At 38.1% G+C, this 12,333-nt stretch overlaps 6 protein-coding genes across 6 annotated transcripts; 3 read left to right on the forward strand and 3 right to left on the reverse strand.

Moving 5' to 3' along the window:
* The first annotated feature begins 25 nt into the window (after nucleotides 1-25).
* On the forward strand, nucleotides 26-1,240 carry LOC100634399 (ADP,ATP carrier protein 3, mitochondrial-like). Its single transcript, XM_003387516.3, has one exon. The coding sequence runs from the start codon at nucleotides 47-49 to the stop codon at nucleotides 962-964; it is 918 nt and encodes a 305-aa protein (XP_003387564.2). The 5' UTR covers nucleotides 26-46; the 3' UTR covers nucleotides 965-1,240.
* LOC100633390 (ADP,ATP carrier protein 3, mitochondrial-like) lies at nucleotides 1,135-2,299 on the forward strand. The gene has a single exon (XM_003387508.3). It carries the CDS (start codon nucleotides 1,248-1,250, stop codon nucleotides 2,157-2,159), a length of 912 nt encoding a protein of 303 aa, XP_003387556.1. The 5' UTR covers nucleotides 1,135-1,247; the 3' UTR covers nucleotides 2,160-2,299.
* Nucleotides 2,300-2,456: 157 nt separating this feature from the next.
* Nucleotides 2,457-4,827, forward strand: LOC105313223 (cyclic AMP receptor-like protein A). Its single transcript, XM_011406466.2, has 14 exons — nucleotides 2,457-2,563; nucleotides 2,624-2,676; nucleotides 2,755-2,809; nucleotides 2,856-2,912; nucleotides 2,983-3,055; nucleotides 3,110-3,197; nucleotides 3,267-3,356; nucleotides 3,487-3,555; nucleotides 3,609-3,687; nucleotides 3,822-3,869; nucleotides 3,931-4,013; nucleotides 4,165-4,238; nucleotides 4,330-4,400; nucleotides 4,546-4,827. Exons 1-14 carry the CDS (start codon nucleotides 2,516-2,518, stop codon nucleotides 4,705-4,707), a joined length of 1,050 nt encoding a protein of 349 aa, XP_011404768.2. The 5' UTR covers nucleotides 2,457-2,515; the 3' UTR covers nucleotides 4,708-4,827.
* Nucleotides 4,828-4,875: 48 nt separating this feature from the next.
* Nucleotides 4,876-8,791, reverse strand: LOC105313224 (ATP-binding cassette sub-family B member 6, mitochondrial-like). Its single transcript, XM_011406467.2, has 4 exons — nucleotides 7,027-8,791; nucleotides 6,738-6,933; nucleotides 6,391-6,567; nucleotides 4,876-5,634 (listed from the first exon to the last, which is right to left on the reverse strand). Exons 1-4 carry the CDS (start codon nucleotides 8,670-8,672, stop codon nucleotides 5,017-5,019), a joined length of 2,637 nt encoding a protein of 878 aa, XP_011404769.1. The 5' UTR covers nucleotides 8,673-8,791; the 3' UTR covers nucleotides 4,876-5,016.
* A 270-nt stretch (nucleotides 8,792-9,061) lies between these two features.
* Nucleotides 9,062-10,216, reverse strand: LOC105313222 (protein enhancer of sevenless 2B-like). The gene has a single exon (XM_011406460.2). It carries the CDS (start codon nucleotides 9,934-9,936, stop codon nucleotides 9,262-9,264), a length of 675 nt encoding a protein of 224 aa, XP_011404762.1. The 5' UTR covers nucleotides 9,937-10,216; the 3' UTR covers nucleotides 9,062-9,261.
* Nucleotides 10,217-10,249: 33 nt separating this feature from the next.
* On the reverse strand, nucleotides 10,250-12,278 carry LOC100634526 (serine/threonine-protein kinase Nek2-like). Its single transcript, XM_011406461.2, has 8 exons — nucleotides 12,086-12,278; nucleotides 11,912-12,033; nucleotides 11,762-11,857; nucleotides 11,602-11,698; nucleotides 11,168-11,311; nucleotides 11,024-11,106; nucleotides 10,723-10,849; nucleotides 10,250-10,587 (listed from the first exon to the last, which is right to left on the reverse strand). Exons 1-8 carry the CDS (start codon nucleotides 12,182-12,184, stop codon nucleotides 10,306-10,308), a joined length of 1,050 nt encoding a protein of 349 aa, XP_011404763.1. The 5' UTR covers nucleotides 12,185-12,278; the 3' UTR covers nucleotides 10,250-10,305.
* Nucleotides 12,279-12,333: the final 55 nt, after the last annotated feature.

A 12,333-nucleotide genomic window follows, 5' to 3' on the forward strand; every position in this document is an offset into this window, starting at 1 on the left:
TATAGGGCGTGGCTAAGTTAATTAAAAAGGTGTGTAATGTTACAAGATGGCGGATAAGAGACAGGAAAGGTTGAAGATGGCCAGATCTCAGGCTGTCATGGCAGGAATGACTAGTTTCGTGATAAAAGAGACTATTCTGGCCCCTTTGACTCGTATAAAGCTCTTGCTCCAATGTCAGGGAGAGATGAGAAAGACTGGTCGCCTTGCAGTCCCTTATAAAGGAGTTTTTGATTGTGCTAGAACCATTTACAGAACAGAAGGGATCCTCTCTTTCTGGAAAGGCAACTCTGCTGGTTGCTTAATGTTCTTATCTTATCCTCTGACAATAGCTTTTAAAGAACAATTGCCCAAAATGAATTTCCTCAAAGTATACCACTCCGACTCTTACAAAGTCAAATTATCCAAGAACATAGCCTCTGGATTCTTATCGGGTGCAGCTAGCCTAGTACTCCTTTACAATATCTCTTACGCTCGTGTGCGTCTAGCTAATGATGTCCTTGCAACAGGAAAAGAGATGTCCCCACGTCAATTTAGTGGTTTGATTGATGTCTATCGCAAAACACTTCGGACTGATGGTATCATTGGTCTTCATCGTGGTTTTATGGTCTCGTGCCTTGGGATCATAGTATACCGTGGGACTTATTTTGGACTTTTTGATACGCTTAGACCAGTTGTCATTGGTAATGGCAAAACTGCTTCTCCTTTGTCACTTTTCCTTCTTGGTTATGGCGTTACACTAACAGCTGGGGTCATCTCATACCCACTGGATACAATAAGATCAAGAATGATCATGACTTCGTGTGAGCCTGTTCAATATAAAGGCTGGATTGACTGTGGGGTCCAGATACTAAAGAATGAAGGAGTCACTGCTCTATATGGAGGCGTTTCTATTAATATATTCCGTGGGATTTTTGGAGCAGCTCTGCTTGTACTTTACGATAGACTCAAACATTCTTTTATGTGATGCATACATAGATATTTTTCATTTTTATTATCATCACTGAGCATTCAATTGATGTGTGAATCAGATGTGTCATTGGATAGTACAAGGAGCTATTTTATTACCTCATTATTATTCATTGGCTTGTGGTGTGGAAACGTCACGTTGTCATAGCGACCACATTATTGTGTGACCTTTTTTATCTGTGAAGCTAAGAGAGAAGGGTTGGCCTTTTGACATCATCTCCTCGTGCGGTTTTGTCTTCCTCCTTCATTTTGAAAAGAGACAGACCTTCTAAAAGATAGCTATGAGCGGAAAAGCCGATCTAGGATTTGCCGAGAACTTTGCTCTCAGTGGGGTTGCCGCTGTCATCTCAAAAACTGCCGCAGCACCAATCGAACGTGTGAAGCTCCTCGTTCAAAACCAAGATGAGATGCTTAAGAGTGGCCGTCTCACCGAACCGTACAAGGGAGTCATTGACTGCACTAGTCGTGTCTTGAGGACTGAGGGAATCCTCCCATTCTGGAGGGGCAACTTGGCAAATTGTATTCGTTACTTCCCAACCCAGGCACTCAACTTTGCCTTCAAGGACAAAGTGAAGGCTGCCTTTAAAATGAAAAAGACCGACTCCTACTCCGTCAAGTTCACCAAGAACATTGCCTCTGGTGGTGCAGCAGGTGCCATGTCCCTGTTCTTTGTCTATTCTCTTGATTACGCTCGTACCCGTCTGGCCAACGACACCAAAGCCGCTGGCAAGGGAGGTGCCCCACGCCAATTCAACGGGCTCGTTGACGTTTATCGTAAGACCCTGAAGAGCGATGGAGTCGTTGGGCTGTATCGTGGCTTTGTCATTTCCTGCGTTGGCATCATTGTCTATCGTGGCTGCTACTTTGGTTTCTACGACACCTTGAAACCGATCCTGCTAAGCGAGAATGCTTCTGTCATACTCTCCTTCATGCTTGGTTATGCTGTGACTGTCACGTCCGGTCTCATTTCTTACCCAATTGATACAATCCGACGTAGAATGATGATGACTTCCGGCGAGGCTGTCAAGTACAAGGGATCTCTTGATTGTGCCGTCCAGATCTTGAAGAGTGAGGGTGCCATGTCTTTCATGAAAGGTGCTGGCGCTAATATCCTCCGTGGTGTTGCAGGAGCAGGTGTTTTGGCCGGCTTTGACAAGTTCAAAGAGCTCTACGTTGCATGGCGTATCGGGTAGATTGAGAATATGACTCGTTTAGGATTTAAAATATTTAGTTTGTAATGAAACACAGCGATAATTATTATTCTTGATGCCTTCTTTAGTTTGACTTTATTTAGCCACTTAATTTATTGATATGTTATTATTTGTAACATTAATTATTTATCTTGTAATAATAATTATACTAAAAAAGACAAATGGGAATGGGACTTTATGGTGGAAGTCTGAATAATGGAATAAAGATGAGGTGCCATTTTATCACCATCATCATGTCATGTGAAAATGAAATTAATGGGCATGCATGAATCAATCTAACCACACCCACTTCTCATGGGCGTGGCTCGTATCATTTATGTTCACAAGCAAACTCTGCAATGGTGAACTTTCCTTGTCCTTTGTTCCCCAATAATACTGGATACGAGGTAGGTGTATTATAAACTGGAGGTCCCATAGGACTACTTGTATATTAACTGTAACTTTAGCTCTCTGTGGTTGACATCAGAGTATCTGTATCTTGTTTCTCTTTACTTGGAAGGTGAGTTCATTATACATTAATTCTGCATGCATTTATGTGCTTTATTCCGTGCTCAAACAATGCCTCTACTTTCCTTAGCATTTTCGTGATTGGGCTGATATGGCTCTTCAAGAAATACAAGTTCTTCACACAGGTATCTTTTATGACAATAATACGTTAAGTATGATCAATTCCTTCAGAGATTGATCCTCTATCTTAGTATTGCTTCTCTCATCTCCTCCATTGCATACATTTTGGTAAGCTAATGTTAATATAGCCCACACACACACAAGTAGATTGTTTACATTTCTCTCTTTCAAACAACAGGGCAGATTCGATTATGGTAGTGATAACAAGCAACATTTATGTATATTTACTGGTTTCCTTCTTCTCTACTCCGGTATGTGGTTGAGATATGTTTTAAAAACTCTTTCATTACCAAGACTTTGAACAGATTGGTCAGTATTGCTCTCGACTATTGGAGTTACTGCAAACCTCTTCTTTAAAGTGACTTGTGAAAGGCTGTCAAATAAATATGAATTGTAAGCTACCTACAATGAATTTGCATTATTTGCTTTTTTCATCTTTTTTTCCATGATACTCTACCGTAGCATTTATGTCATGCTGTCATTCGGAGTACCTGTATTGTTTATATGGATCCCTTTCACTTTTGATGCGTATGGTCCTTCTGGTGCCTGGTGGTAAGTATTATATTAAATAAAGGCACCTAATAGATGATAGATAACAGATTGAAATTAAAACAAAATTTTATCGTCTTATAATTATTATTTGATATTATTGAAATGGTAATGTTTTTTTAAAAATCTTTAGTTGGATAAGGAACAAGAACGTCACTGATTGTACTCCCTTCATAAAGGGGAAGATAATACAGCTGCTGGTGTAAGGGAACCAGATTAAACTGTTATACTAATTATCCATTTTGTCTCTCATAGCTGGTACATTCCACTCTATGCACTAATACTCTTCCTCTTCATTGTGTATGTATACATTGCTGCCAGAGTCAGCTACAGGGTATGTGTAATGGACATGTACTGTATGGGTATCTAATGGACATATATGTACATACACTGTATGGGTATGTAATGGACATATATGTACATGCACTACATGTTAACACAATCACACATCCCTCATTGCTTTTAAAGGTTAGAACATGGCAAGGGCTCTATGACCCACAGGTGCAAAGGCAAAGGGTAAGTCTAACAATGGATTGAGTAGTAGTAGTATTATAGGCTCCTTTTGTTCTATTGTTAGATATTGATGAGAGAAGAGATCAAGCCACTAATGTGGTATCCTCTCATTTATTTCTTAGTCCAGTTGTTTCCATTCATCAATAGGTACACATCACATTTCATTCACATGCAGTAATTACAGCATTTGCAAAAAAATAGAAACTCTTGGCCATACTGTAGGCTATTTTCTCAAAAAAAATGTCTCCAAAAACACTACCAATTTTACTTCAAAATTCTTTTTTTACTGTTATAATAGGATAGTGTACAATGTTACTGATAATGCTTACATTGGCCTCTTTGTCCTCCATGTGTTAACTTCACCCCTGACTGGTAAGCAATGATAATCAGCACTCATTCATTCAATGTTATACACAATGGTTACAATGTGTTCCTCCTTTTAAAATCGTGTTATGATTTGCAGGTGTACTCATAGCCTTTGCTTATGCACTGGATAAGGAAACTTTAAAAAGACTAAACTGGAACTCGATAAAAGTGAGTCTCCTATAAACTACTCCATGTAATATTTTTAATATTAATAGTAATATTTTTAATATTGATAGTAATATTTTTAATATTAATAGTAATATTTTTAATATTGATAGTAATATTTTTATGAATAAGTACTGCCTCTTAATAGGCTAGTTTGAGATTCAGGAGTACCTCAAAAATTGTGACAGCGTATTCGGCTGAGGAAACATTTGAAGAGGAGTTAGAGGCAACCCCAAGAAGCACTTACTTCAGTGAAAGCAGCGAAGGAGAAGATGAGAATAAGAGACTCGTATCAACTCGAATCGATTAATGGACACCAGACTTACTTTATTCATTTTATCACTCATGATCTGTATCTTTTAGTAAATACCTGAGTTTTAACAAATCTAAATTGATCGTAAACACACAATTATTTTGGAGTTAATTTTTACTTTTTTTTTCAAATAGCAAAACCGGCATTAATTAATGTACTACAAACTTATTTCAATGCTAAGTATTTTTTGGAAAAAAAACATGAGAAAGCATGAATGCTTTTTTATTAATAACTAAATCAACACGACCTTTACCAATGATTTATGATACACCATGCAATCACTAGTTCCAAGTCCTCCTTTATGCTTTATAGTATATTCTCAGCATCCTCCCCCATCATATCAACGCCATTGACGTTATCTTCTTCAAGGCTAGTCTGCTGCTGTCTCCACATGTTAGAATAGACTCCGCCCAAAGACAGCAAGTCCTCGTGAGTCCCTCTCTCGCAGACCTCCCCCTCACTGAGGACTAATATCTGATTAGCGTGAATGATGGTAGACAGCCGGTGAGCGACTATAATGGTGGTCCTACCCTGACAGACCCTCATAAGTGAATTCTGGATATTTCTTTCCGTTTGGGTATCAAGAGCTGAAGTGGCTTCGTCCAGTAGGATTATCATCGGGTTTTTGAGTATTGTACGAGCAATGGCTACCCTCTGTTTCTCTCCTCCGCTAAGTTTTAATCCTCTCTCGCCGACCGTAGTATTGTACTGCTGTGGAAAAGACTTGATTCGTTCGTCCATGTCAGCATAATGTGCTGCTTCTTCTACTTCTCTGTCGTTGGCGTCTATCCTTCCGTAGCGAATGTTGTATCTGATGTTATCGTTGAAGAGAACCGTGTCTTGTGGGACCACGCCCAGTTTCTGACGCAGCGAGGCTTGTCTCACGTGACGAATGTCTTGTCCGTCAATTAGAATCTGACCATCCTATAAAGACTTATAATAATAGTACTGCACTACGTGTACATGTAATATTTCATCAAAAATACCATCTCAATCTTTATAATAATAAAAATATATATGCATATTTCTATACTAATTATCGACTTTGAGTTGATTTTAATTTTTTTTACAAATTTTAAAGTTGCTCAAAAATCGGGCCAAAATCCCTGCACTATAGTACAAGGGTCTCAGGCCAAATTTCACCAAAATTAAAAATGTGAGAATTTTCAATTTTTATAATAGTTTTTGATGCACATATATGTACTTATGCTGCATAGAAAGTTTGAGCTGATTTTGATCAAGATTAGATTATTTAAGAATTTTCAAAATTACTCTAAAATCGAGCCAAAGTCCCTGTACTATAGTACAGGGATGCGGGCCAAATTTCAGCAAAAATCGCTTGGTGAGAATTTTTAACTTTTATAATTTTTTCTGATGCATATACATGTACTTATGTTGCATAAAAAGTTTGAATTGATTCCGACCAAATTTGAAGTTTTTATGAATTTTTAAAGTTGCTCAAAAACCGGGCCAAAGTCCCTGTACTATAGTACAGGGTCACGGGCCAAATTTTGCCAAAAATCACTTGGTGAGAATTCTCAACTTTTATAATTTTTTCTGATGCATATACACGTACTTATGTTGCGTAGAAAGTTTGAACAAATTTTGATCAAATTTGAATTTTTTATGAATTTTTAAAGTTGCCCAAGAATTTGGTTAATAATCACATGAAGTGCTCACTTGGATGTCATAGAATCTGAACAGGAGTCTTATAATGGTCGATTTTCCAGCTCCAGAGGTACCAACAAGTGCCACAGTCTCTCCTGCTCGTACAGTAAAGGAGAGATCCTTTAGTATCGGCTTCTCAGGATTATAGTGAAAATACACTCGACGAAACTCAATGCATCCATCAGTGATCTACATGTAAAAAATAAAATAAATAAAAATAAAGTAAAAAAATTAATAAAATAATTTTAAAAAATAAATAAAATAAAAAGTAAAAATAAAAAATACAAAATAAAAGTGTAAAAAATAAAATAAAATAAATTTTTTAATGTACAAGTATGGATGTTTTTTCTCTCCCTTACATGCAATGGTGAGGCATTAGGATTGTCAGTAATCTCACATGACACGTCCAGCAGGTCAAACATGTTCTCCATGTCAATGAATGCTTGTTGAATCAAGCGATAGTAAGTACCAAAGAAATTGAGTGGAGCATACAGCTGGATTATGTAGGTGGCAAATAATACAAAATCACCAACATTAAGGACACCTTGATATACCCTATAAAATAAATCAATGTTATTTTCTATTGAAATAAAATTAACTTAATTATAAATGATAATTTTCCTATTATAATGTACACAGTAGACCTACCTATAAGCACATAGCATTGATCCCACCAGGAGACCAGCTGTTATGACGATGTTCTGTCCGGAATTAAGCAAATTAAGACTAGCAAGACTCTCCCACTCGGCACTCTGATAATTTAAAATGGCATCTCTGAAACGATCGCCCTCAAATTCTTCATGACCATAATACTTAACTGTCTCAAAATTGAGGAGTGAATCGACTCCTTTAGCCTTAACTTCATTATCTCTCTCGTTCATAATCCTCCGATACTTTGTACGCCACTCAGTGATCGATATTGTCAAGAGTAAGTAAGATACCATCGTTGTGAACACAATGAGACCAAACCAAGCGTCAAACGCTATTATGAAATAAATCACGGCAATCCCAATATCAACAATGGTTGGTAAAATGTTAAACAGAACATAGCTGAGTAGGTTATTGATGCTATCTGTGCCTCTATCCATTACTCTAAGCACCTCACCAGTCTTTCGCCCAAGATGCCAACGAAGCGAGAGACTATGTAAATGAGAGAAGAGACGGACCTGCATGGCCCGACTGGTATACTGCTGCACTTTGATCCACAGGAACGTCCGTAGGTTATTGGCAAAGCCCATACTACCCACGGCACCTCCTTGCAAGAAACGAAGTAATACGTAGATCAAGATGGACGCCAAAGGGAATGTGATCCCTGAGTTTCCTAATGTCATGCCGAATGCTAGATCAAGTGAGTCCGTTGTATTCACCTGAGGAGTTAGACCATTCACTATCTTCTTGTAATATATTGGCACGTAGAGATTGATGACTCGGCCAGCTCCGAGGATTAGAAAGCAAATGATGACGACTAGTTGTAAGAGGTAGTGTCCTTTAGGCCACACGTAAGGGAATATCAGTTTAGTCTTCTTCCAGAGGCTACCAAAAGCAGAACCTTGACTGCTCTTACGTTCGAAGCTACCGGATTTGCTGGGATCTTCGGAGCCTTTGGATTCCTTAACTGTTTCTTCCCATTCGTTTTCGGCATCAATCGGTACCTCATTGATTATCAAACGATTATTAAGAATCTTCTTAGAACCAACAAGAGGTCTCAGGATGCTAACGATAGTCAACAAGAGAAGGAGGGAAAGTCTAACGCAGAATAAAACGAGATCAGAAATATCAATTTTATCATCTAATCCCCACCACCACTCACTGCTTGACCAAGATACTATGGAGGCTGATAACCAAATGATGTTTAGCAACCAAAAGAGAACCAGAGATAGGCTGTGATGGAGACAGAAATAAGAGCTTAGCCTTTCCCTGTAAATCAATATCAAGGAGAAGAGCCAAGAGACTAGGCTTGTGATACATGTCACTAGGTTGTAACCGTACAAACGAGACCCATCCTCTAGAAAGATTCTAACTAGGAGTTCTGCTAGAAATGAGGCTGATATTATGAGAGTGGAGATGATCTCAAAGAGAAGTGCTTTTGAGTAGAGAAAATGGCGCCGTTTGTTCTTGTTTCCCTTTTTCTTTATCTCTTTTTTATTGGTGCAGAGGATAATGGTAGCCAAACCAAACACAATGAGTAGACCAGATGTGGCTAAACTACCAGTGATAGTGACAAAGCATCTCGAGAATCCAGCATCTCGCCATACTCTATTGTCTGTGTCACCTGGCTCACAGAAGGGCAACATGACTTTATCTTCTTCTTGTCTGACGGAGCAGGTGTAACATGAGACGTGGGGGGAAAAGGAAGCTGAGGAAGCAGCTTACAGCATAGTGATGTATGGTGGTATAATTATTGTCAGAATCTTCCGGGATTTTCAGCCATTGGGTGGAGCTGTCAGGCTCAGCAAGCTAGCTAGCTATAGCTGAGCTGATAATTTTTGTGTCAACTCGAGTGGTCATTCAGCATTTGTTAGCAAATACATTTACACCTGGGCTTGTTATTTCATTTCTTGCATTTTTCTTATCTGAAAGAAATGCAAACACTAGAGCTCCTATTTCTTTGCTATACCTTACATCACTTACAAGTTACAATGGAGTAGGACTAGATCATCTATTACAGAACTTACTATAAATCTGTTTGTTTAAGATTTGCATGATAGAAGAATTGTTATAATAATAATAATAATAATATCAATAATCATGATAATAGGAATAGATAATCACAGTCATATAGCATAGTATAGTATAAAGATGCAGAATAAAATAAACTCACGATAAAATAATTGAAAAAATAAGAATAAATAGATTGTTCCTACATTTCATTTCACATGTACGCTACTTTGAGGATGTTGCTGTCAGAGCTGGAGGTGTATAAAGTGGAAAATCAACAGGCACGATATAAGGAACAGGGAACACCCCAGTTTTGTGTTCGTAAGTACCAAACCACCAATTCTTGTCAACGTAATCCGTAACTTCAATTTGGACTTCTTTTTCAAACGATAGTTCAGATTGATCGGGGCCACCAAACCGCAACCTTGACTTGACTATCATCGGCAAAGGATTTGCTAGGACTATCTTCTCTGTTCTGTTCAGTGAGTAGACCTTGTGGTGCTCTATGAGCTCATTGATCGATGGGAACTTCTTGTCAAGTATGAAAAACTTGTTTTCGTCGTCAGTCAGTATTTTGAAGTGTCTAATTTCTTTGTCGTGCTTTACGGAGATCGAGAATGTGTTTTCTCCTTTTTGGCTCCCTCTGATGAGGTACGAGTGATTGAGCGGGTGCTCGGAGAGTAATTTTATAGCCTGCTCTCTTGTCGTGAATCTCAAGCAGCCTGGTATGACCTTGAAACGAATGAAGTTCTTTGGAACAAGCCCCACTTTTTGACAGAGGCTTGCCTTGGACCAGTTCTTCTCCACATTGTCCATGAGGACGATTAGATGAGCCCCTTTACGAAACTTTAGCTCATCTTCTCTCTCAGGCTCAAAATCAAACAGTGCAATCGCTTCCATTGCGTTAGGTAGAGGAGAAACAGAGAGGAGCCCCACCCTAGGGGGGCCACGCCTACAAATAGCCCCGATATATCCGATCACCTGAAAAGCTGCTAGCTTTAAAAAACACTTTTCCCAAATTACTCACACTTTTCTATCCTTCCTTATCCCCCGGCAACATGTAAATGAGCGAAAAGCAGTACACGTAATGAGATTGGATGGTCGAGTCTCTCGCAAAGACCGTCCTTGGCAAAAAGGACCTCCTGGTTGTGATGATAGAATTGCAGCAAACTATACACTGACGGTGCAGCGGGCGGTACATCCGCATGTGACATCATGCATTCTATAATTCAATTATAAAAAAAGAATTACTCTACATTATACTCCTTTTTATTTTAGAATAGCTTGCTGCTTCTCTCTTAAAACAAGCACCTCTTCCCTTCTTTTCAATTCAATCTCTTTCCTCTGCAAATCTTCCTCTTTCTTTCTCAGTATCTCTTCTTTCCTATGCAATTCATCTAGTTTCCTCTGTAATGACTCCTCTTCTTTTACAGCTCCAAGTACTGAAGGCGGAGTAGTCTTTTCTGTTCCTGCAACATTTGGTGGTTTAGCTAGTGGGATCTTCTCCTCCAGCAGTGACAGTAGCTGCGATAGCAATGGACGCTTCTCTGGCTAAATGATGTAAGACATGATAAGCAAAATGTAATCACTGTATAGTGTATATGGGTTGAAACAGTTAACAAGCAAAACATTGAGTGCAATTATGCATTGAAAATATGTGTGTATGTGTGTGTGTGCATGCTGAACTTTGACATGTAGCAGTTGTGATATTGTCCAGTGGAGGTCATCAGAATATTTGCTTGGAATCCTTGAGAAACGGCCATTGCAGACATACTCTGCCAACTTATACTGGGAAGAGGCCACAAAAGGAGGTCTATAACAATAAATAAGTATAATTTGTATTATTTAAAAAATAAAAGTACAATTATTAGCAATAGAAATATAATTATTATAATATTGCCATGCTTGCATGATTATGATCATATTAGGAGGCCCATGATAATAAATAATTATTTGTAATATTATGATCTTATATAGTGTGGCATACTTAAGAGCACAGAGTTCATACAGGAGACAACCAATCGACCATAGATCACTCCTGTGGTCATAACTATTGCAGCTATACTGCTCCTATCAATATGTTAGTAATGAAATCACATTCACATAGAATCCATGATCCCTTCTTCCTTACTGGGCTCATATAGTAAGGAGTTCCAACAAATGTCTTAGCTAGAGATGTGTTGTGGAGGATGCGAGCTAATCCAAAGTCGCCTAACTTCACTTGTCCCTCACCATCCAAAAACACATTTGCAGGTTTTATATCTCTATGCATGACCTTGAAGAGACACACAGTTGAATGATGTACATGCACATGTAGATAAAGGCATCAATATCATAATGTGTTAGAAAATGTGCATGAGAGAAAGAGAACCATAATGTATCAGAAAATGTAACTAAATTAGAATTGGGGATGTGCATTCCTGATACACTACAAACTGTAAAAGTGATACAAAGTATAGGAAGTCCTCTACTAAAATAGCTAGTATTTAGTCATCCATGCGTTATTTAGGGAGAGTAGTTCAACAGCTCCTTGTACCAACAACATGGGGTTACATCTGTAGGTACCTTTCCTCCTACGTTCTCCTTTGATCTGTGACATTCCTCCAATGCTAGTAATATCTGATGCATGACTTGCCATATGAAACATTCAGGGAGTAGCTTCCTACGTTAAACATGTTTGAATGATCGCGATGTCATGATAAAGATTAAAGGTTATAAAAAGTACCTCTGATGCCGATGCTGTGATATTAATGTCGCGAGATCACCTCCGGGACAATACTCTGTTATAATGTAAAGCATACTTTGAGATCTATCTATGATTCTTAAAAGAAGAAAAAAATTAAATGTCTAATTATTATTTATTTTGTATATATACCTGTCATAATATTGTACTATGTGCGTGTGTTTTAGCTCTCTCAGTAAATTGACTTCAGTTACTAGCTGCTGCTTCTCTGATTCTGTCATCTCTTTGTAGTTTATTTCCTTCCAAACTAAAACCTTATATATGTATGTATATATATAAAGAAAATTTAATGATTACAGAGCCTACTTTTCCATCACATATTCTCCTTATCTTCTTACACTGGCCAAAGCTACCACTTCCTATCATGCCAACTACTACATAGTCATCCAGTTTACCAGAAGGCATCTCATTAAAATGGCAAAGCTAAGAAAATTAATGGACACTTTCTTTCCCTCCAAAAATTATCCGTGACCATGGCAACAATTGACCACACCCACAATAATTAATTGATACTGATCATTTATTTTTATTAATTTTTGTTTTCTAGAGAGAGA

This window comes from Amphimedon queenslandica, unplaced genomic scaffold, assembly GCF_000090795.2.
Source record: "Amphimedon queenslandica unplaced genomic scaffold, v1.1 AMPQUscaffold_13340, whole genome shotgun sequence".
Lineage (NCBI taxonomy): Eukaryota > Metazoa > Porifera > Demospongiae > Haplosclerida > Niphatidae > Amphimedon > Amphimedon queenslandica.